The sequence below is a fragment of the Physella acuta genome, unplaced genomic scaffold, assembly GCF_028476545.2.
Source record: "Physella acuta isolate Inbredline_101_S28 unplaced genomic scaffold, ASM2847654v3 ptg001495l, whole genome shotgun sequence".
NCBI lineage: Eukaryota > Metazoa > Mollusca > Gastropoda > Physidae > Physella > Physella acuta.
The window spans coordinates 43,314-65,840 of record NW_026733010.1 but is presented as its reverse complement, the minus strand read 5'-3'; the positions used below and the strand labels follow the sequence as shown (position 1 = coordinate 65,840).

Genomic DNA, 22,527 nt, shown 5'->3' with positions numbered 1-22,527 from the left:
ATGCGTGTAAAGGTACCAGCTTATGTGAGTGTGTGCGAGTACTTTCAAGTTGTTTTTTTTTTTCCAAATTGCTATCGCTTACAAAATCAAACTATTACACAACGCATTGTTCTCCATTAAACTTAACTCTTATCCTTAACGCTTAGCCCCTACCCTTACTACTTTCGCCAGTATTACTTTACCCAGGCCCTTACCCCCCCCCCCCCACCAACACCTGCAGCACAGGCCACAGTTCACATGTCAGTAAATCACAAGACACGACCCAATCCCTCGTCTACACGACCCCCAATCCCAACAGCAGCACGAATCATGAATACAGACCTGTACCCCCCCCCCCCCCCCACCCACAGCCCAGACATGCACAAACATAACCCACAAGTCTGTCCACAACCTGCTTTAAATACATATCAAATCAGCTCGTTCCATGCATGTCACATCTTACCTAACCTCATTACGCTCTCCACTCTATTAACATCCAGCCACCTACATTTATTCCAGAACATGATGCAGACAATATAATAATATATACCATCTAGCCTCATATAATTATTCCAGAACATGATGCTCTAATATACGTAAGTGAAACTAAAATGCATTGGCTTCATCAGCAGTTACTCTCAAAGACTTGTATGTAAAAACTATTTTAACTCGCAAAATACTAAAAAAAAGATTATAAATTTTTGAAAGTGATTTCCTATAAACTTTCTCGAATATTCTTATATAAAACAACAGGGGATGGCAACTTGTGATATAGACATGATTTTTAATCCATTTTAAATACTTAAATTATTTAATATTGAATACAATTTCTTAGAAGAAAAGAATCGCGCACCAAGTGAACGCCAAATGCAATGTGCATAATAGAGCAAAATATTATTAGTACTTTATATGTTCACAAGCGTATTTTTAGAAATATGAAATAGCGAAATAACTACTTCCGGTCAACGGAAACTACTCTAAATTGACAGAAGGTGGGGAATTAGATCTTTTACTCACATATGAAATTTTATTATGAAATTTCATCAATCTAGCTGTAACTGTACACACACACACAAGAATGCAAAACTATATTTTTCCGACTAAGGGAGGTGTAAAACGTCGAGATTTGCAAAAATCTCGATTTTTTTTTTAATTTTTTGTACAATTACAAGACTTTCTCTATACTTCGTATATACGAGAAAGTAAAAAAACAACCCTGTTTTCATTTCATTTTAAATTGTTGCTTTTTATAAAAGTCTGAATTTCTTGCAGGTAATTTTTCAACATGTTGACAAAGACAGGTATTTTGGTCTCCTTTGTTTACATTGTGACTGTGGCGAGTTCTCGATGGGATAATAGCTTTAATGGTATGTGTTGATAGTCAAATGGTAGGTGTTGATAGCTTTAATGGTAGGTGTTGATAGTCAAATGGTAGGTGTTGATAGCTTTAATGGTAGGTGTTGATAGCTTTAATGGTAGGTGTTGATAGTCTAATGGTAGGTGTTGATAGTCTAATGGTAGGTGTTGATAGTCTAATGTTAGGTGTTAATAGTCTAATGTTAAGGTGTTGATAGCTTTAATGGTAGGCATTGATAGCTTTAATGGTTGGCGTTGATAGCTTTAATGGTAGGTGTTGATAGATATAATGATACAATTATTACTGACATCACTTCATACATTCGTGTAGACTACAGAAAGCACCACTATAAAAAAATGTGAAGCCAGCTGATTTGCTGTGCTTGTAAATTTCTGAGTTTATGTCTTATTAATCCTTATCACTGACTTTACTCCTTCCATTCGCATAGACTACACCAACCACCCCTGTAAGAGAAAATGTGACGCCAGCGGTCAGCCCTATGTGTGTCATTACGAGTGGACCGTTGAGAACTATTACGTCATGTCCAAGGCCTGCTACAGCTGTCCCTACAACCAGAGCCACTGCTACCTGCCCCACTGTATCGCTGGGGACGGCTGGGCGAGGGGGATCAAGGTAGTCAACCGGATGTTACCTGGTCCTGCTATTGAGGTAAGAAACTCACAATTTTCAGTCTAGTGCTTGTTCGTTTATTCTGGTAAATTAGAGTTTACGTCTCGGGAAGATAAGGCTCGTTGTTTGCGGACAGCCACTCTTCTAGGAGAAACAAAATCAAACAACTGCTGCCTTATAGTTTGTTCTTGGTTAGACAAAGGCTATGGAAGCAAATCCAAAAAGAAAAGCAGGCTGAAATCGGAGTCCGGTTTTAATTCAGTGGAACATCCCTGAGTCCACCCAGCTCTGATGGGTATCTAACTCACATTAGGTAAAGCAAAGGTGGCTGGACATAGCCTCTGACCGCATTATCCCTTTAAGTGAGGAGGTCAATAAACATATGAACTCTACTTCCTCTGCCCAATAGATAGTTAGGTGTAAAGAAAGGGGTTGGGGTGGTCGAGTCGGTAAAGCTCATGGTTGCTAAACCGAAAAGTCTCGAGTTCAAACCCTTGGGCAGATGAGGCTCGTTAGCTGGGGACAGCCACTCTTTTAGGAGAGACAACTCCAAAATCAAACAACTGCTGCCTTGTAGTTTGTTCTTGGTTGAACAAAGGCTATGGAAGCAAAATCCAAAAAGAAAAGCAAGCTGAAATCGGAGTCAATGGCCTCAATGGCGCATAACCAGTTGACACATATCCTTAATTGTGATGGAGGCGTGGTCGAGTCTGCAAAAGTTCATGGTTGATAAATTCGAAAATGTCTCAAGGTCAACCCTCTGGCAGATAAGGCTCGAACCCTTCCAACACTAAAAATTAAGAACGAAGAAGAAGAAGAAGAGTTTACGTGAGAAGAAATTTTATAGTTATCATTTTGTTCAGCTGAATTATCTGTATCCACTAGATCTCAACAATGTAACCTGCACTCGACAATTCCATCTTTTTCAACCGACTATTCCATCGACAGAATTCGACCAATCGACTCCTAACATTCGACGAATCCATCCACATCCCACAACCATCTGATCCATATCATTCAACCACACGGTCCGATATCACGATCACAATCTCCACAGGGGGATCATGTCAACAACCCCTTCCCTCCCCAAACAAAATACGCAAAAATATATAATTTATACAGAAAATATATACTTTTACTAGTATCTGCCCCTCTTCCAACGGAAATTAAAGTATGTCCCTCCCCCATACGTGCCCGGTCCCCGGGGGATAGGGGGGGGGATTGAAGAAACACTGCCGACTGTTCCTTTCTTTTCATACTCCATACCTCCAATACATTTTTCCCTGGTTTTCATTTTCATAAACATAGTAAAACAGTTCAGTTTAAACTCACTACACAACCAGCATCATGTTAAACCCCACCCACAGGTGTGTCAGAACGACACAATACAGGTGACCGTCTACAACCGTCTGGAATCTTCCGAGGGCACGAGCATCCACTGGCACGGCATCCTGCAACACGGGACCCCCTACATGGACGGGGTCAGCATGGTCACCCAGTGCCCGATACCTTTCAACGCCAAATTTACTTACAGGTATTTTACTGTTTCTATAATCTCCGTTAGGTTTTGGGTTAGCATTTTATTTGCTAACACACTAAATCTAAATATCGAGTTCGAATATTGTTTCAAGTCAGTAAACCCCTAAATCTTCTAACCCCCAACATCTTCTAGCCCCCTAAATTTTCTGACCCCCCTCCCTAAATCATATGACCCCATAAATCTTCTAACACTCTAATTCTTCTGACCCCCCTAAATCATATGACCCCTAAATCATATGACCCCCTAAATCTTCTAACACCCTAATTCTTCTGACCCCCCTAAATCATATGACCCCCTAAATCATATGACCCCTAAATCTTCTAACACCCTAATTCTTCTGACCCCCCTAAATTATGACCCCCATAAATCATATGACCCCCTAAATCTTCGAACACCCTGATTCTTCTGACCCCCCCCTCCCCTAAATCATATGACCCCCCATAAATCATATGTCCCTCTAAATCTTCTAACACCCTAATTCTTCTGACCCCCCCCCCCCCCTAAATCATATGACCCCGTAAATCTTGTAACACCCTAATTCTTCTGACCCCGTAAATATTCTGACACCCCCAAATCTCCCCCCCCCCTCCAATACTCTTCTAACCATATATTCTTCTGTCGCCTAAATTTAATAACCCCTTAAATCTTCTGACCCCAGGTTCAAGGTCGAAACAAGTGGGACCCACTTCTGGCACGGCCATGCGGGAGCTCAGCGCGCGGACGGGCTGTTCGGTCCCCTGATTGTCCGACTCTCTGAGGTCAACGAACCGTATCACCTACTCTACGACTTTGATCTATCTGAACACGTCATTCTCATCAACGACTGGACCGTGGACATGATGACCAACCGCTTGGCTAAATACGTCCATTGGGACTCGGACAGCAAGCCTAAACAAATACTAATCAACGGTTAGAACTAAAAGTTAATTTTTTTTATCCTGTTAATTTGGATTTCATTGCTTCAGCGTCTTGTTACTTTTTCGTATATACGAAGTATAGAGAAAGTCTTGTAATCGTGCAAAAAAAAAATCGAGATTTTTACAAATCCCGACGTTTCACACCTCACTGATACGGAAAAACATAATTTTGCAATCTTGTCCATATGTCTGTGTGTGTGTGTGTGTCTGTGTTTAAACACGATAACTTGAGTACCGTTACAACTAGGTTGATGAAATTTCATATATAAGTATTTTATCAAAATAGTAGATACGTATCAACTTTTGAGCGATTTCCGAAAACCGGAAGTGGTACTTTTTCTACTTTGAATTTTTCAAAAGCCTATAACTTGAGTACTATTTCAGATAGATAAATGAAATTTCACATGTAAGTAAAATATCTATATCTCTACCTTCTGTCAAGTTTTGAGTGATTTCCGATGACCGGAAGTACTAATTTACGCTATTTCCTATTTCTCAAAAAACGCATGTAAATTTATAAAGTACTAATAATATTGCGCACTATTATGCACATTTTGTTTTGGCGTTCGCTTGGTGTGCAATTCTTTTTTCTATGAGATTCTATTCTATTTTAAAAAGTTTAAGTAATTAAAAATAATGTCTATATTCCAAGTTATATAAGAATATTCGAGAAAGTTTAGGGGAGATCACTCCCGGTTTATGTATTTTAAATCACAAATAAAACCCGTAATGCTTGTTGTTGACAATCTTTAACTATGGTCGAAATTTTTTTTTGTTGCCAAAAAAATAATGATCAACTTAAACGATTTTAAACAATAGCGAAATTTTCAAACTTACTACGCATGTTGGTTGGTATACTCGATACTGGAAAGTGAAAGAACTAGGTTCTTATTGATGAAGTATTTTTCATATTGATGTTAAGAATATCTTGTTCATTATTGCCAAAGTTGATGCAAAAGAGAGCGGATATATGCGGGGGGGCGGTTGGGTACATATGACCCCGGGCGCCGATCCTAGGGGCGCAAAAATGGGTTTGAAAAAAATTAAAAGCTCATTTTAACTGCAGTTTTGAATTATCAATAAAAACAAATATGGGGGGGGGGATTGAAAGTTTGTCCCCGAGCGCCGGGAGGGGTCGCTATGCCTCTGGATATATGAGAGGATTTAAAAAGGTAAGATTAGGGTCTCTAGGGGGTGGGGGGTCTGTTTATTCACCTGGACGGAGACTCTGATTACCGTCACGTTAATTTTCTACTGCCCTCGTTATGACCATCTACCTTGTTGATTTGACTCTTTGTGACGTCACTTCCACAGGTCGGGGTGAGTACCAGGGATACCTGAACAAATCGAACAACGAGACGACCTTCACCCCAAGGTCAAGCTTCACGGTCAAGCCTGGTAAAAAGTATCGATTCCGGTTAATCAGCGCTGGAATCGCCAACTGTCCCATTCAGGTGAGTCTCGTCAGCTGTTTGACCACACGTAATACTTGAGACAAGCCAGTAAAAATTATACTCAAGCTTGACAAATAAATCTCTTATTTTGCTATAAATACAAAATTAATAATTTAAAACAATATCAGATAGAATGTTTAACTTGCATAATAATTTAAATGAAGAGCACATAACAGTTTGACAAACTTGGAGGAACAGCCAGAGGCGTAGCGAGGGGTGGGGGGGGTGCGGAGCGCACCGGGTGACACCATTTAGGGGGGTGACACCAAGGAAAAAAATAGCAAAATATATAGAGAAAAATTTGAGGGGGGGGGGGGGTACAAATCGAAAGTTTAAAAGTTTGTCCCCGGGAAGGGTCGCTACGCCTAGGGGGGGGGGGGGGTGACACCAGTAAGTGCCGCACCGTGTGACACCCGACCTCGCTACGCCACTGGGAACATCTTAGTTTGGTATTCACAATGTAAATGTAAACATAACATTAACTCACTATATTACTTACATTGTCTACAACGTAAACGATAGTTTAAATAACATTATTTGCATCAATACATTGACCCTTTTATGATGTGTCTAGATGTTTTTTTTAAATACCATCATCATCGAGACAATTTGTATAGTCTTCCAAAATGACTAAAGGATGACCTTTAAAAAATAACTATTGTTATTAGTAATATCACCCAATCAACATAATAACCGACATTACTACGGGTCATTATTTGCCACTTTCCCCATACACAATAACTGTCCGTTACGCTTTGTGTCCAGTTTTCTATCGATGACCACACGATGACCGTTATCGCCAGTGATGGGAACTACCTCCAGCCCTTCGTCGCCGACTCCATCACCATCAACGGAGGGGAGCGTTTTGATTTTATTCTCTTCGCTGATAAGACCTCGGCTCTCAGGTAAGTTAATGTTTGGGTTAATTATAATTAGTAGTAGATAGTTAAAATTAGTGACGTATACTATTTATTGTGTTTTTTTTATTATTACACTAGCTTATAAACATGTAACAGAAGAACAAAAACGAAAAAAAAGGTATGCCTTAACGTTAAGTCTAGAATAGTGTTACATACAAAAATAAAAAATATGCAGTAGGATAACAATACATTTTTCGTCTGTTTGTAGTATCAAAATACCTAGGTATGGTTAATCGAAAAGAATAGTTAACTTACTGATTTTAAATATAAACGGCCCAGTTATGTGTGATGGATAAATGACGCTAACATTTTAAAATATTTCTACTTCTTCTTCGTTCTTAATTTTTTGTGTTGGAAGGGATCTAGCTTTTGCCGACTCGACCACGCCTCCATCACAATTAAGGATACGTGTCAACTGGTTATGCGCCATTCGGGCCATTTAGTCCGATTTTTCAACCTGCTTTTCTTCCATGGGCTTTGTCCAACCAAGAACAAACTACAGGGCAGCAGTTGTTTGATTTTGGAGTTTTCTCTCCTAGAGGAGTGGCTGTCCCCAGCTAACGAGCCTCATCTGCCCGGGGGTTCGGACTCGAGACTTTTCAGTTCAACAACCATGAGCTTTACCGACTCGACCACGCCGACCCCCATTTAAAAATATTTAATACTCTACTCATTATTCAGCCCCCAACAGAAAGTAAAACAACACCCATTCAGCTCCATAGACTTTAAACAAATAAACACGAACTGATAACCATTAAGTGTTAGAATTATGCCAACAAGCTGAAACCAGTACTCTTGTGTTAAGTCTCGGTATTTTTCCCAAATTCCGGTATTCCACACAGACAGTACTGGATCCGAACCCGTGGCTACAACAACTGTGCCAACTTCAAAGCTGGGCAAACAGCCATCTTGAAATACGACGGCGCACCGAATGAACTTCCGCCAGAACCGACACAGTGGGAGAATGGGATCCGTGACGGAATTGTGAGTTGTTTTTTGTTAAACACAGCCGCACATACTGCTCGCCCGAACACATCCGAAATTACCCGAATACATCCTGAACTGTCCGAACACACCCGAAACTGTCCGACACATCCGATATTGCCCTAACACATCGGCTAAATTCTGATCACTTTGACATTTGGTGTTTTTGTTCTTTAGTTACAATATTCGTTAGAACTTTATTTGCAACATTTTCTCGATCAGTTTCTTTACAGTTCTATAGTACATCACATTTTATATGTATAAATATAGGCTCGACGTTTCATATTAAATTATCAAAGTGTTCATCTAGCTCAGGGGTCTCCAAACTTTACAGTCCGAGGGCCGCATTAACTATGAAATTTTAGTTCGGGGGCCAGGTTCTCTCAGGCATGTCGTGATGTTTCTGAGCAAAGTTTCTCAGACATCAGCAACAAACGTTTTTTTCCGTGGACTAAAAGATCTCTGCCAGTGTTTCTTCCAGACTTTTTTCTCCGGGGGGGGCACTTGAAATTTTCGGGGGGGGGGGGGCGGTAAACTTTCTTCGGGGGGGGGGGCGGACACTGTTATGAGTATATATTTTCTATATAAATTATAAAAATTTCATTTCGTTTGGGGGAGCGGTAAAAAATTTTCGGCCGAAGAGATGCCTGGAAGAAACTCTGATCTCCGCGAGCCGGATGAAAGGACCTCGCGGGCCGCAGTCTGGAGACTTCTGAAATCTAGCTGACTAACAATATCATGAACACATTTTTAAACTCATTGTTTAACAATCGTTGGCAAGCCTGTGGTACTCTCTGTCCAACTGTGTCTACCATTCTTTCAGACACTCTTACCCACCCCTTCACTCTGAATGGCATTTCTCCCTCATTTTCCCTCGATGGTGCTCAAAACACAATAGGCAGGTGAGGTAGAGTTTATCTGTTTCAATGACCACGACTTACAGGGAGATGGTGTGGTCAGCAGCCTTTGTTACTCTAACGAGAGTCATTCAACTATCAAAGATGGGTGGACTCCAGATTGTCCTACAGACTTTAGCCCGTTACTAGCATATACTCAACCATATTAAGCATAGTTCCGATTTCCTTAATACATTATAGTAAGTAAAATAAAGTTCCCTTTTCAAACCTGACGGTCTATAGGGCAAGTGAAGTAGAGTTCACTTGTTTCTTTGACCTCGGCATATGAAGAGATAGTGTGGTCAGCACTATGCCGAGTCACCTTTACTTTCCCCAACATGAGTTAGGTGCCCATCAGAGTTGGGTGGACTCAGGGACGGTCTACTGACTAGAACCCGGATTCGAACTCGAGATTTACGGGTTAGCAGTCCAGCTCTCTACCACTAGACCACTCCGTCCCATTAATTTCCTTAATACATTATACCTAGGCTTAAATATATTCAAGGCCTATAATTCATCTTATCTTCCTCAGCATCTTAACGCCGCATTTACCGCTCCTCCCAACGACTCAGCCGAAATCAAAGACATGAAATCTTACGACGACGGAGACATCGATCTCCACACCTCCACACCTGACAAGAAGTTTTACCTGGCCATCGATTTCGTGCCCATCGATAACCTGCGAGCCCACCCCTTGCAGTTTTACCCGTTGAACGCCAGCAGTAGATTTTTGTCGCCACAAATCAACTTCATCACATCTGAGATGCCGCAGTCGCCGCCCCTGACACAGTTTGACGATGTCCCGCAGGTATTAACGAACACTATGTGTGTTAGTTATAAGTACGAGTCATAATCAATCTATGTAAGATAGCCATATATTAAGTGAAAGAAACCTTTTTTATTTAACAAAAACATACAAAAATCTTGCCTATTCATCGAGTATTTCACTTAAATTATTCTACGTATGATTCCTATTCACGAGAAGAGATGATTTTCTAATCTACAGTCTCAATCTTCTTTAACTTCTTATTCCTTTGTGGACTCTGGGGACCAAAGTGCTGCAGCCACACCTCTCCAACTGACTCTGTTTTGGACAGCTCTCTTTATATACAAACCTTGCCTCTTCTTCTACTGTTTTTCTATAGGATTTCCTTGGCGGTCCACTTTCCTCTTCCCCTTGAGGTTCCAGTCCAGCTTTTGCTTCGCGATATTATCTTCTCCCCTTCTCAGGGTATGTCTAATCCATCCCGATTTTCGGGCTTTAATGTCCCTGTCTATTCGCTGTTGTTTGGTGTTTTACCGCAGGTCTTTGCTTGACACTTTGTCTTTCCATCTATATCTTGAGGATCTATTGTAAACAAGCTAAATACAAAACTAGAAATGGCTGTGTGGTGGCCAATCACTATACATTTTTTATGCACACAACTAATTTACTTTGTACGACGTTACAATAGAAACATACTCATAATCCTCATTCAAATACTATTGAACCCGCCTCGAAATTCAAGCATCTTTTTTTTTTTCAGAGTGAGTACTGTAACGCGGAGACTGTCCAGAAACAATGCACCAAGGAATGGTGCGCATGCGTGCACATGTACCAGGTGGCCCTGGGAGATCTGGTGGAGCTGGTCATCGTGGATGAAGGAATACCTGTGCAAGCGTTTCATCCCTTTCATCTTCATGGACATAGGTTCAGGGTTGTCGCCATGGGCAGGGTAAGGTCTGGGTTGTCGTTATGGGCAGGGTAAGCTCTGGGTTGTCATTATGGGCAGGGTAAGCTCTGGGTTGTCATTATGGGCAGAGTAAGGTCTGGGTTGTCATTATGGGCAGGGTAAGCTCTGGTTTGTCGTTATGGGCAGGGTAAGATCTGGGTTGTCACAATGAGCATGGTAAGCTCTGGGTTTTCATTATGGGCAGGGTAAGCTCTGGGTTGTCATTATGGGCAGAGTAAGGTCTGGGTTGTCGTTATGGGCAGGGTAAGATCTGGGTTGTCACAATGAGCAGGGTAAGTTATGGGTTGTTTTCAAGGGCAGAGTGGGCTTCTGGGTTGTCATTATAGCAGGGTGAGAAATGGTCGGATTCTTGCTCGGCTAATCTCTTGATCACCATATTTTCCCGTTTGTGTAGAGTAGATAGAGTTCTTCTGTTACAATAACCTTGGCTCACAAGTGGAACCTCGGCTTACAAGTGGATAGTGTGGGTTTATCCCTATGCCAAAACGCATTTGTTTCCCTAAAGAGAATCAGGTACCCACCTGAGATGGAAATATTCAGGGACGTCCTATAGACTCAAGCCGAGATCCGAACTCGAGACTTTCGGGTTTGCAGGGTGTGTGGACAGCGAGAGGACTTGTTGTGTGCTGCGGTGTTCAGTATTGTTTAATCGTATTTTGTTATTATCTTTCTATTAAAATCTTTATTTATATTTTGTATTATCATTAGTGTTGTCAAGTCCGTTTTATCGTGCGTTATACTGTATGTTGTCCTGTATGAATTATCATAAACATGAGAATACGATATTTGCTATTATTTCATTAACAGATCAATGATTCGGTGTCAACGGATACTGTCAAAGAACTGGATAAAAATGGGAAGATAAATCGTACAACTTTCAGGGCGCCGCTTAAAGACACAATTGTCGTTCCTGATGGCGGATACACGGTCATTCGGTTTCAGGCAAGCAATCCAGGTAGTTGTAATATTGGCATATGTATATATATATATATATATATATATATATATATATATATATATATATATATATATATATATATATATATATATATATATATATATATATATACATTGTCAGTTTACTAGCTATACTTAGCTTTTGTCACCTATATTGAACAAATATTCGTGGGGCAGTTTCTTTGGAATTTGGAGTTTAGTTTAGGAAGGTTAAATAACATAGAATTTCCATTTTAAATTTGTTCCCCCTCCCCTCCCTCAATATCAGTTCACAGCTTTGTCCTAACCTTCTAAATCCACGTCACACAAAGGACTCTACACAACCCCATTCGCAGTTTCTCTACAACTCACATAGTATTAGCAATTTTTTAGATATTGCCTTTCTCCCCCCCCCCCCCACCTCCCTACCCCACCCATCCCAGGCATCTGGCTGTTCCACTGCCACATCGAGTTCCACGCCGAGACCGGAATGTCTTTGGTGTTTCAAGTGGGGAACAAGACACAGTTCCCGAAAGTTCCGAAAAATTACCCCAAGTGCGGGGACTGGGAGTTCCAGGGCTTCGAGGAGGACGAGGTCAAGGTCACGAAGTTCACCAGCGATGCTGTCACGTGTAACCCTGGGAACGGTACTCAGGGTGCAGGGGGAATCGCGAGACAGCGTGTGGTGGTGATTAACGTCTTGGTTGCTGTGATCCTATTGGCATTAGAAAACGTGAACTGCGTGTAATTCAAAACACAAACAACATTTTTATCATTGATTGTACTGATTCAAGCTTTTTTTTGTTCTTTTATTGGCAAATGTACGCATTATAGAGATGTAACTTTAGCATCATTACACAATCAATTATTTTAATAGGCCTAACGATTGTTTATTTTGTTGTTTTTAATATTTTTTTTCGAAATTTGCATACCTACAATTATCATTACACCGTTTTACTGATTTTTATCAATAATTCCATTTTTTTTAAAAATTACATATACAAATTGAAAACAGCAAAAAGTAGTGATTGTTATAATATTATGTTATTTATAATACGGTTAGGATTACTTAAATTTCTTTTATTTTTATTTATATTGAACTGGAAGTAAAAGAAAACGTATAGGTTATATTTTAAAACCGTTTATCTTATTAGTATTAATTAGTTTTGTGTTTTAGTCCATTGGACGTCTTTGTGTCCTTCGTTTTTAAGGTGAGATCTGCCTAAATTAAGGTAAAATGAAGAATACAGGACATACGTTAAGGTCACAGAAAAAGGTAAACTGTACTGCAACATGGTCTGTAGATCTGCCAATTAGAAATGGTAATTTAAATAACATTTAATGGTAGCAATTAACAACAGTATCAAGTAAACACACGCTAAAAAAAGTAATAAAAAACAACACTGTCCCCCCCCCCCCCCCCCCAGCACTTACCACCCCCCCCTCCGAACGAAATAAAATTTATATACCTTCCTACACTAAAGTAACACACATACTACACTTCTGTATTGACAACTATAACTGGCATTGTCATTAATGTTCAAAGTCTATCGACACAGTCCTCCCCCTCCCCCCATCCACCCACACAGATTTACTAATCTGTTGTGTTTTGGCATACAGTGAATCCCATATCTACCTTTTCTTCTAAATCCCAACTTTGCTGCCGTCATGTTGTTTTGTTCCTGCTATCTGCTATCTGCTACCTACCCCCAAAAAATAATGTAAATAATTCCAACTGTGTGGGATTAGGTATCCAGACCTGTTTTGGCAGAAGATAAGCCTAAAGATTAAACTACGCGACGTATATTAAGGAAGCTATGTAGTTAAATATAGGCAACGTTTTACTGGTGGGTATTTAGTCCAGTCTTTTGATAATACGACACAGGTTGCTAATCTAGTAAGTAGAATTTAATGGTTACCAAAATAATATTCAGTATGCGCAAACTGGTCAGTTTAGTGTGTAATGTGTACTCATTTATTTTCTACTTTTATTATGTATATTGGATAATGTGTAATACATTCTAGAGTGGATCTAAAACATATATTTATGAGGTGTCTGTTGTATCCGTATGTATAAGTACTTTGTTATAACGCTATATATTTAATTTGACTATAAGTTTTACTAATATCGTGGACGAATCTTTGTAACGTCAGTATTTAAAAAAATATATATTTCAAATGTGTACTCTTTACGTGCATGTGACGGCGTTGACTATGTGGAGAGCGTTTCACGGCTACCCGGAAATTCACAAATTCGAATCCAGGTTCAAATCATGTAGAATTGTAGATTGTCCCTGAGTCCACCCAGCTCTGACGGGTACCTGACTCACGTCAGGGAAAGTAAAGGCGGCTGGGCATAGTGCTGGCCACACTATACCTTAATAAGCCGTAGTAACAGAAACAGTTGAACTCTACTTCACTTGCCTCATGGGCCATTAGGTTTGAAAAGGGAACTGTGTGCCACAAGTCAACTAATCTCTCCTTATGCCCAAGTCAACTGATCTCTCCTTGTGCCCAAGTCAGCTGATCTCTTCTTGTGCCCAAGTCAGCTGATCTCTTCTTGTGCCCAAGTCAGCTGATCTCTTCTTGTGCCCAAGTCAGCTGATCTCTTCTTGTGTCCAAGTCAACTAATCTCTCCTTATGCCCAAGTCAGCTGATCTCTTCTTGTGCCCAAGTCAGCTGATCTCTTCTTGTGCCCAAGTCAGCTGATCTCTTCTTGTGCCCAAGTCAGCTGATCTCTTCTTGTGCCCAAGTCAGCTGATCTCTTCTTGTGCCCAAGTCAGCTGATCTCTTCTTGTGCCCAAGTCAGCTGATCTCTTCTTGTGCCCAAGTCAACTAATCTCTCCTTATGCCCAAGTCAGCTGATCTCTTCTTGTGCCCAAGTCAACTAATCTCTCCTTATGCCCAAGTCAGCTGATCTCTTCTTGTGCCCAAGTCAGCTGATCTCTTCTTGTGTCCAAGTCAGCTGATCCCTCCTTGTGCCCAAGACAAGTGGTCTCTTGTTGTGCTAAACCTACCAATCCCATGTTTTCACACAAAAACTCATCTGATGGTGTATTTGGGAAGGTGAGTGGTGGCATGCGGCATCAGGGGAGAACACTGTGATCACTTATCGCATTATCTTTTCTCTTTTTTTTCTTCGTTCACCAAGTAGGCCAAACTGTTTATCATAAAATGTAATCGCCATTCCCTTCCCCTCAAAGTTTATTCTATTCTACAGTTACTCTAACATAACTATCATCTTCTCCAATTACAGGCCATCTAATACCTAACCCTCTCTACAATGAAACAGATAATTTTAAAGCTTTGGCTAACCTTCCATTTGTTTGTATACGTGAACTCAGAGCAACGAAAGAAAATCTATGAACTCAACATTCCACAACCAGGGGAACTTGGAACAGGTTATGACGATGGTAGCTTGACGTCATCAGATCATATAACAACAGTCCACAATGTTAACAGAACGCTAGATAACGAACATGAAGAAGTTTCTCCTGTTAATGATTACGGTGAAGAATACCAGAGTGATCTGGAAGCGGAAGATTCCTATACAGACATGGATCAATTGGATTCCGGGAGTTTTGAAGACGATGTTTTACGGTATTTTTCTGAAGACGCTGACAGTTCTGCGAGAGAAGTCTTTGATTTCCTTTCTTCAATCAACAGGCAACGGTCACTTGTTGGGAGATGTACGGTTTACGGAACCGTCTGTAACTGCTCCAACCTAGGCCTGACTGAAGTCCCGGACAATCTCCCAGTCACAATTACGACACTCCTGCTTTATAATAATTCTCTGGCTACCCTTGTCAACAACACGTTTACCAGATACCCACGCTTGACTAATTTAGTTTTAAGCAAAAACCAAATTAAGAAGATGGAGCTTGGTTGTTTCAACGGGTTAGAAAAATTACTGCACTTAAATCTAAGATTTTGTAACCTGTCTATGTCACCCGGTTCTTTCAAAACAGGAGTGTTTTCACCTTTGAAGTCTTTGAGAATATTAATCCTCAATAAAAACGCAAAAGATAGCGACGTCGTAAAGGAATACCCAGATCAAGCTTTAGCTGATTTGAAAAATCTGGAAGCGCTTTTTATAGACGGGCTGAAAAATAAAACATTTGGTTTGGGGTTTTTAAACATGACGCGGCTGAGGAACCTGACATTGGCGGGGTTCACTCAGGGGTTCTGCAAGCTTCAGGGTTTGACTCAAGAAACTTTTGTAAACTTGGCTCAGATCGTGAGTCTAAACATCAGTGACTGCTCCATGCAAGGTCAGTTCATGTCCAGCCTTACATTCGCTTCGTTGCCAAATTTACAAGTCCTGGACTTGTCCTACAACCCTCAACTCAATCTGATACATTTTCAAGAAATAGCTTGCGGGTTTAGAAACTCGAATCTTACACACCTTTACGTGAATGCTATCGAAGGTCGATTTAACGAAGGGGTGAAGATAACGAGCAACATGGTAAAATGTCTGCCCAAAAGTTTAAAAAGCATTGAAGCAAGAACCAACGGGTTTTACTACATTGATGTTGGTGTTTTTGAAACGTTGCCTGAAACGATTGAATCTATTGACGTCTCAGATAACAGATTTGTTTTTGGGAAATACCTGGAGAATCTCGTGCAATTAAAAAACCTTCGAGTTTTGAAATTAAATGGCGGGACGTTTGTTTATAACCTTCCCCGAAACTACCCTAAAGATCAGCAGAGGGACTACGTTAGCAGAAATAGTAGTGAATATTTAGTACTTCCGCTTCCGCCGAAGTTGAAACATCTAGAAATGAACATAGCTAGCTTGAATTACGTCATGTCAAAGTTTCAAATCAATGCTTCAAACAGTCTGGAAAATTTATTTCTGAACCTGAATTATTTCCCTCGGTTAAAAGGACCGGTGACTGGGCTAAGCCACATCAAAAAGTTCATGCTTCGAGATTGTTCTATCGAAACCATCGACGCGAAGTTCTTCAACAACTTCCCGACCCTAGAGACTCTCGATCTTGGCTACAACGAACTGAAATCGTATTTCATCACCGAGAACAGAAAAATATTTAAATCCTTACACATGCTGAAAACTTTGGATATAACAAACAATAGAATCACGCGATTTGATTTTGATATTTTTTATGGGCTTTTCAGCTTGAAGAATCTTCTGCTAAATAATAACGAACTGGACCAGTTTAATATCAGTATCGATAACATGTTTAATCTTAGTGTCTTGAACTTAAGCTACAACCAATTAGGGCGATTGCCGGATCGGCTACGCAAGCAGATCGATTTACGAAACGTCAGTATTGATTTAGCCGATAATCCGATTCGGTGTGATTGTAAAAATTTGGATTTTTTGAAATGGATGGCAAAGTCCAAAGCCTTTGATAAGTCGTTTTATAATTACTTTTGTGTCTACGCTGACGGCTCGATAAAAGCAGTGACCGATGGCTATGAGAGAGAGATTCAAGTACTAATCGCAGAATGTGCACACAATTATACTTTGTTTCTGGCAGTGCTAGGGGCGACATTACTGGTGATTGTTGTTGTTGTTTCAGCCGTAGTGTACAGGTAGGTTATGTTAAATCACTGTATGCACTTAAGACATTCGTAGTACACATAGAAGACATTCGTAGTACACTCTAAAGACATTCGTAGTACACTCTAAAGACATTCGTAGTACACACTAAAGACATTTGTTGTACAAACTAAAGACATCATTCGTAGTACACACTAAAGACATTCGTAGTACACTCTAAAGACATTCGTAGTACACACTAAAGACATTTGTTGTACAAACTAAAGACATCATTCGTAGTACACTCTAAAGACATTCGTAGTACACACTAAAAACATTTGTTGTACAAACTAAAGACATCATTCGTAGTACACTCTAAAGACATTCGTATTACACTCTAAAGACATCCGTACTGTAGGTTGAAGACCTTCGTAGTGTAACTGTACAATGAAGACATTCACAGCATAAGCTAAAGACATTTATAGTTACAAACTGAAGACATTCTTAGTACGAACTAAAGACATTCGCAGTGTAAGATGACGACATTTACAACATAAGCAAAAGACATTCATAGCTACAAGCTGATGACATTCACTGTGAAACTGGAAACATTCATAGTTTAAACTAAATACATTCATAGAATAAGCAAAAGACATACATATTTATCGCATTGAGCAACATGATGATGTCTGGAGCAATATGATGATCGCATGCAACATCGTGATGTAAGTAACAACATCATTACGAATGGAGCAACATCATGGTGTATGAAGCAACATCATGACGTGTGGGGAGAAAAGCATTTTACCACCACGTTGATTTTTTTTTTTAATTTCTAGTATGATTATGTATACACAAGTGTACATTTTTACTAAAAGTAGCTACAAAATTTGACATTCATTATCTTCATCCGATCCAAATTTATGGGGGATTTTCATCTTTACGACAGTCACTTATCTACGCTTAATATATATATATATATATATATATATATATATATATATATATATATATATATATATATATATATATATATATATCAAACGCCATTCATAGAAATTAAAGCTGTGAGGCCCATGGAGAGATATCACACCCCCAACATCCAGACCCCCCACCTCCCCCCCCCCCCCCCCCACCGCCAAAGCCACCAATTTCCACGTAAACCCTATCACCAGAAACGTATCTTCAAATTGACTGGCATATCAACACATCAACACACTATCCCCAGGTACCGCTGGAAGATCAGGTACATGTACTACGCTGCCTACCTGAGGTTCAGTAACCGTAACTCTCCAGCCAGTTCCAAGGCTTTTGTGTATGACGTGTTTATATCCTATTCGTCAGAGGACGATACGTTCGTCACAGAGGAAGTGGTCACAGGTAAGTCTGGTGCCAAAAAAATGTATTTCAGTCCTAAAAGAATATAGCATGATAAAGTTATTTCACTTATTTAAATCATGAACAGTTGATAAGTCACTAACAAGCAAAGCTTGTTCATACATATTTCACACCCGTCGATCATACAGGTTTTTGTTGTTTTTTAATTAAAAATAATAATTGAATTGTTTCCCTTTTAATAAAGGGATGTAACCAGCGAACTGTGAAAATAACACAGCTGCTGACAAATTGTTAAATATTTTGTTAACGTAAAATCCTTAATACAAAGCATTTTTTTCAAATATGGGTAAAGAATATATGTTGTTGAATTTCCATTCAATTATTTTTTGCTCTATTTGGGTTAAGTTTAGTTCAAGTTTTAAGTTAATCAGCGAAGTATTATGAATATGGTTAATTTAAAGATGGTATTTTATTATATGATCTATGTTAGAACTAGTTTTTGGGTTATGTTCGGGTTAAATTTGGATTTTAAACTAATGTGTTTGGTGTATGCTAGTGAGTAGAATAACTAGGATTGAGTGTATGACTAAAATCTATGTTATATTTAAAGACATGTTTTTTTCGAAATTATGAACAAATAAACCGGGAGTGATCTCCCCTAAACTTTCTGGAATATTCTAATATGACACCACGGGGTATGGCAACTCGGGACATAGACAATATCAGAAGTCGCTCAAAAGTTGATACCGAGCTACGATTTTGATATAATACTTATATATGAAATTTCATCAACCTAGCTGTAACGTTACTCAAGTTATCGTGTTTACACACACACACACACACACAAACACACACACACAGACACACATACACACAGACATACGGACAAGATTGCAAAACAATGTTTTTCCGACTCAGGGAGCCCTTAAACGTCGAGATTTGCAAAAATCTCGATTTCTTTTTTTGGACGATTACAAGACTTTCTCTGTACTTCGTATATACGAGAAAGTAAAAACTTTATAAAACGTTGTCGTAACTACTCATTACGATAAAGGCCATATAAATGTCAATTAAAAAACAAAGATCATAGACTTCAGAAATTTCAGAAATTAATAATTGTGCAGTGGCGTAGGTTTCACCCGGGGCGGTAACTGAGGGTGTCAACCTACCCTACCCTTTCATAAATTTAGCATTTTTTGGTCGGGTGTCACAACATTTCCCCTACTATTTTATTATTTCAACTGTCTTGTTTTGTTTGAAAAATTTACTATTTTTTCTATTTAATTTCACCCCTCAAAAGATCCCCACCTCCCCCCCCCCCCGCAAATGGTTTCACTAGGTGCCCGCCCTCCACCGCTAACACTTTTTGTGGCAGTGTTTCTTCCAGACTTTTTTCTCCGGCGGTGCACTTGAAATTTTCGGGGGGGGGGGGAGGAGCGGACAACAATTTCCGAGGGGGGGGGGGCGGACACTGTCAAAAGTATATATTTTCTATATAAATTCCATTTCGTTCGGGGGGTGGGGCGGTAGACTTTCTTCGGGGGGGGGAGCGGTGTGTCCCCCGAAGAGATGCCTGGAAGAAACTCTGCGCTGCTGTGTTCAGTATTCTGACAAATATATAACATGCTTTGCTTGACCTTTTTGCTAGAGCTACGGAAGCGGAACTTGAAGCTCCATGTTCACGGTCGGGACTTTGTGGCCGGCGCCTACATCGCTTCCAACATACTGACGGCGGTCAAGGAGAGCAGGAGAACGCTGGTGGTACTCACGCGCAACCTGCTGGGTAGCAAGTGGTGTGACTATGAGTTGCAGGTAATCAAAAGTGTAACTATGAGTTGCAGGTAACAAATTGCCTAACTATGAGTTACAGATGACAAATTGTCTAACTATGAGCTACATGTAACAAATTGTCTAACTATGAGTTACAGGTAACAAATTGTGTAACTATGAGTTACAGGTAACAAACTGTGTAACTATGAGCTACATGTAACAAATAGGTTAACTATGAACTAAAGGTAACAAATAGTCTAGCCATGAGCTAGGGGTAAAATTGTGTAACTATGTGCTACGGGTAAAAATTAGGTGTAACTATGAGCTACAGGTAAAAGATAGTCTAACCATGAGCTAGAGGTAAAATTGTGTAACTATGTGCTACAGGTAAAAAGGAGGTGTAACTATGTGCTACAGGTAAAAAGGAGGGGTAACTATGTGCTACAGGTAAAATGGAGGTGTAACTATGAGCTAAAGGTTTAAAAATGTAGTCTCACCATAACCTAATGCTAAAAGAAAATCATGTAACTATGACCTAATGGTAAAAAAATCATGCAACTGTATGCTACATCTAAAATAAAAAAGTTTGTTATTACAAGATGTAATTACTAATGTAATGTGAAACTACTGAAACTATTGTATCTTAAAATATATTGTGTGGAAGATATTACAGATATGAACTCCTTATATATATATATATATATATATATATATATATATATATATATATATATATATATATATATATATATATATATATATATATATATATATATATATACACAGATGGCCAATATGGAGGCAGTTGACACTGGACGCCCCGTCCTTGTGTTCTTGTTGAAGGACGCCATCTCCAACAGAGAGATGGGATCAGACTTGTTAAACCACATCCGCAACAACACCTACATTCAGTACCCCACCAACAGTTCCGGTCAAGATGGCGACGCCATGACAGTATTTTGGGACAAACTTGCGCATGATTTGAAATATTGAAATTACACTCGCGTTTTAAATTCCTTCAATAAATGTATTGAAAATGTACATTTGCATCATCAATTTTTTATATTTATATTTTCATGCTTCTAAAAAGCTTTCCTGTATATTAACCTAACTTTATATATATAGGCCTATATATATATATATATATATATATATATATATATATATATATATATATATATATATATATATATATATATATATATATATATATATATATATATATATATATATATATATATATATATTACTTAGCATCATCATACAATAATAGAGTAAGCATATCTAGATTGAAAACAAAAGACCAGTATTTAAACAGTGAATGTTTAAAACGTATTACTTACAAACAAATTTTTATTAAATTGATTATCTCAACCTGCTACCATAGATTACAACAATTTAGTAAGAAGCAAAAGTAGTTATTTTTGCAGTAGAGACTGTTTTGTCTTAGGTGCAGAAAAAAGACCGACAATATCTTCATGCTTTACTTTTTGTGGTAATAGCTGTGCTGTCTGGACAAAGATATCTGGAGAAATATATCTGGAGCAAGATATCATGAAAAAAGATATCTGGAGAAATATATCTGGAGCAAGATATCATGAAAAAAGATATCTGGAGAAATATATCTGGAGCAAGGTATCATGGAAAACGATATCTGGAGAAAGATTGACAAATGTATTTAGACAAAGATATCTGGACAAATATATCTGGACAAAGATATCCGGACAAAGATATCTGGACAAAGACATCTGGACAAAGATATCCGGACAAAGATATCTGGACAAATATATCTGGACAAAGAAATCTGGACAAAGATATCCGGACAAAGATATCCGGATAAAGATATCCGGACAAAGATATCCGGACAAAGATATCCGGACAAAGATATCCGGACAAAGATGTCACGACAAAGATGTCTGGACAAACATATCTGGACAAATATATATGGACAAAGATATCCGGACAAAGATATCCGGACAAAGATATCTGGACAAAGATATCTGGACAAAGATATCTGGACAAAGATATCTCGACAAAGATGTCTGGACAAAGATATCTGGACAAAGATATCTGGACAAAGATAATCTACTCTCGAGATGGAGACCTCCCCATCCTCCCTCCCTTAGCCTCCCTCTGTGGGGTTTATGTAACTTTTTTACACGAGGTCCTGTCGAGGCTAGGGTAGTTGTATCCTTGCTGACAAATAGATAACTTATTGTTAGAGAAAAATATTGTTTGTAAAGGGTGAAGAGTAAGACACGTAAAGTTTTTTGAAAAATCGACGTGGTCGTTGGAAATTACAAATTCTCGAGAGCCTAACCCTATATGGTTAACAGCATATCACAGTGGATAGACGGAATCATTGAGAGAAAATCATAAACAGTGTTTCTTCCAGGCATCTCTTCGGGGGGGGGGGGGGGGGGGGGGGGGCTAAGCTCCCCGAAAAATTTTTACCGCCCCCCCCCCCCCCCGAACGAAATGAAATTTATATAATTTATATAGAAAATATATACTTTTAACATTGTCCGCCCCCCCCCCCCCCGAAGAAAGTCTACCGCCCCCCCCCCCCC

General features: G+C 39.3%; 2 protein-coding genes across 2 annotated transcripts; both read left to right on the top strand.

The window, feature by feature from the left end:
• The first annotated feature begins 1,264 nt into the window (after positions 1-1,264).
• Positions 1,265-12,102, top strand: LOC131928382 (uncharacterized). The gene is made up of 11 exons (XM_059284397.1): positions 1,265-1,280; positions 1,734-2,005; positions 3,334-3,500; positions 4,165-4,415; positions 5,738-5,877; positions 6,643-6,782; positions 7,640-7,781; positions 9,210-9,485; positions 10,204-10,392; positions 11,218-11,365; positions 11,790-12,102. The coding sequence occupies exons 1-11, from the start codon at positions 1,265-1,267 to the stop codon at positions 12,092-12,094; spliced, it is 2,046 nt and encodes a 681-aa protein (XP_059140380.1). The 3' UTR covers positions 12,095-12,102.
• An 801-nt stretch (positions 12,103-12,903) lies between these two features.
• On the top strand, positions 12,904-20,968 carry LOC131928381 (toll-like receptor 4). The gene is made up of 5 exons (XM_059284396.1): positions 12,904-13,243; positions 14,603-16,902; positions 18,078-18,229; positions 19,836-19,999; positions 20,744-20,968. Exons 2-5 carry the CDS (start codon positions 14,630-14,632, stop codon positions 20,948-20,950), a joined length of 2,796 nt encoding a protein of 931 aa, XP_059140379.1. The 5' UTR covers positions 12,904-13,243; positions 14,603-14,629; the 3' UTR covers positions 20,951-20,968.
• Positions 20,969-22,527: the final 1,559 nt, after the last annotated feature.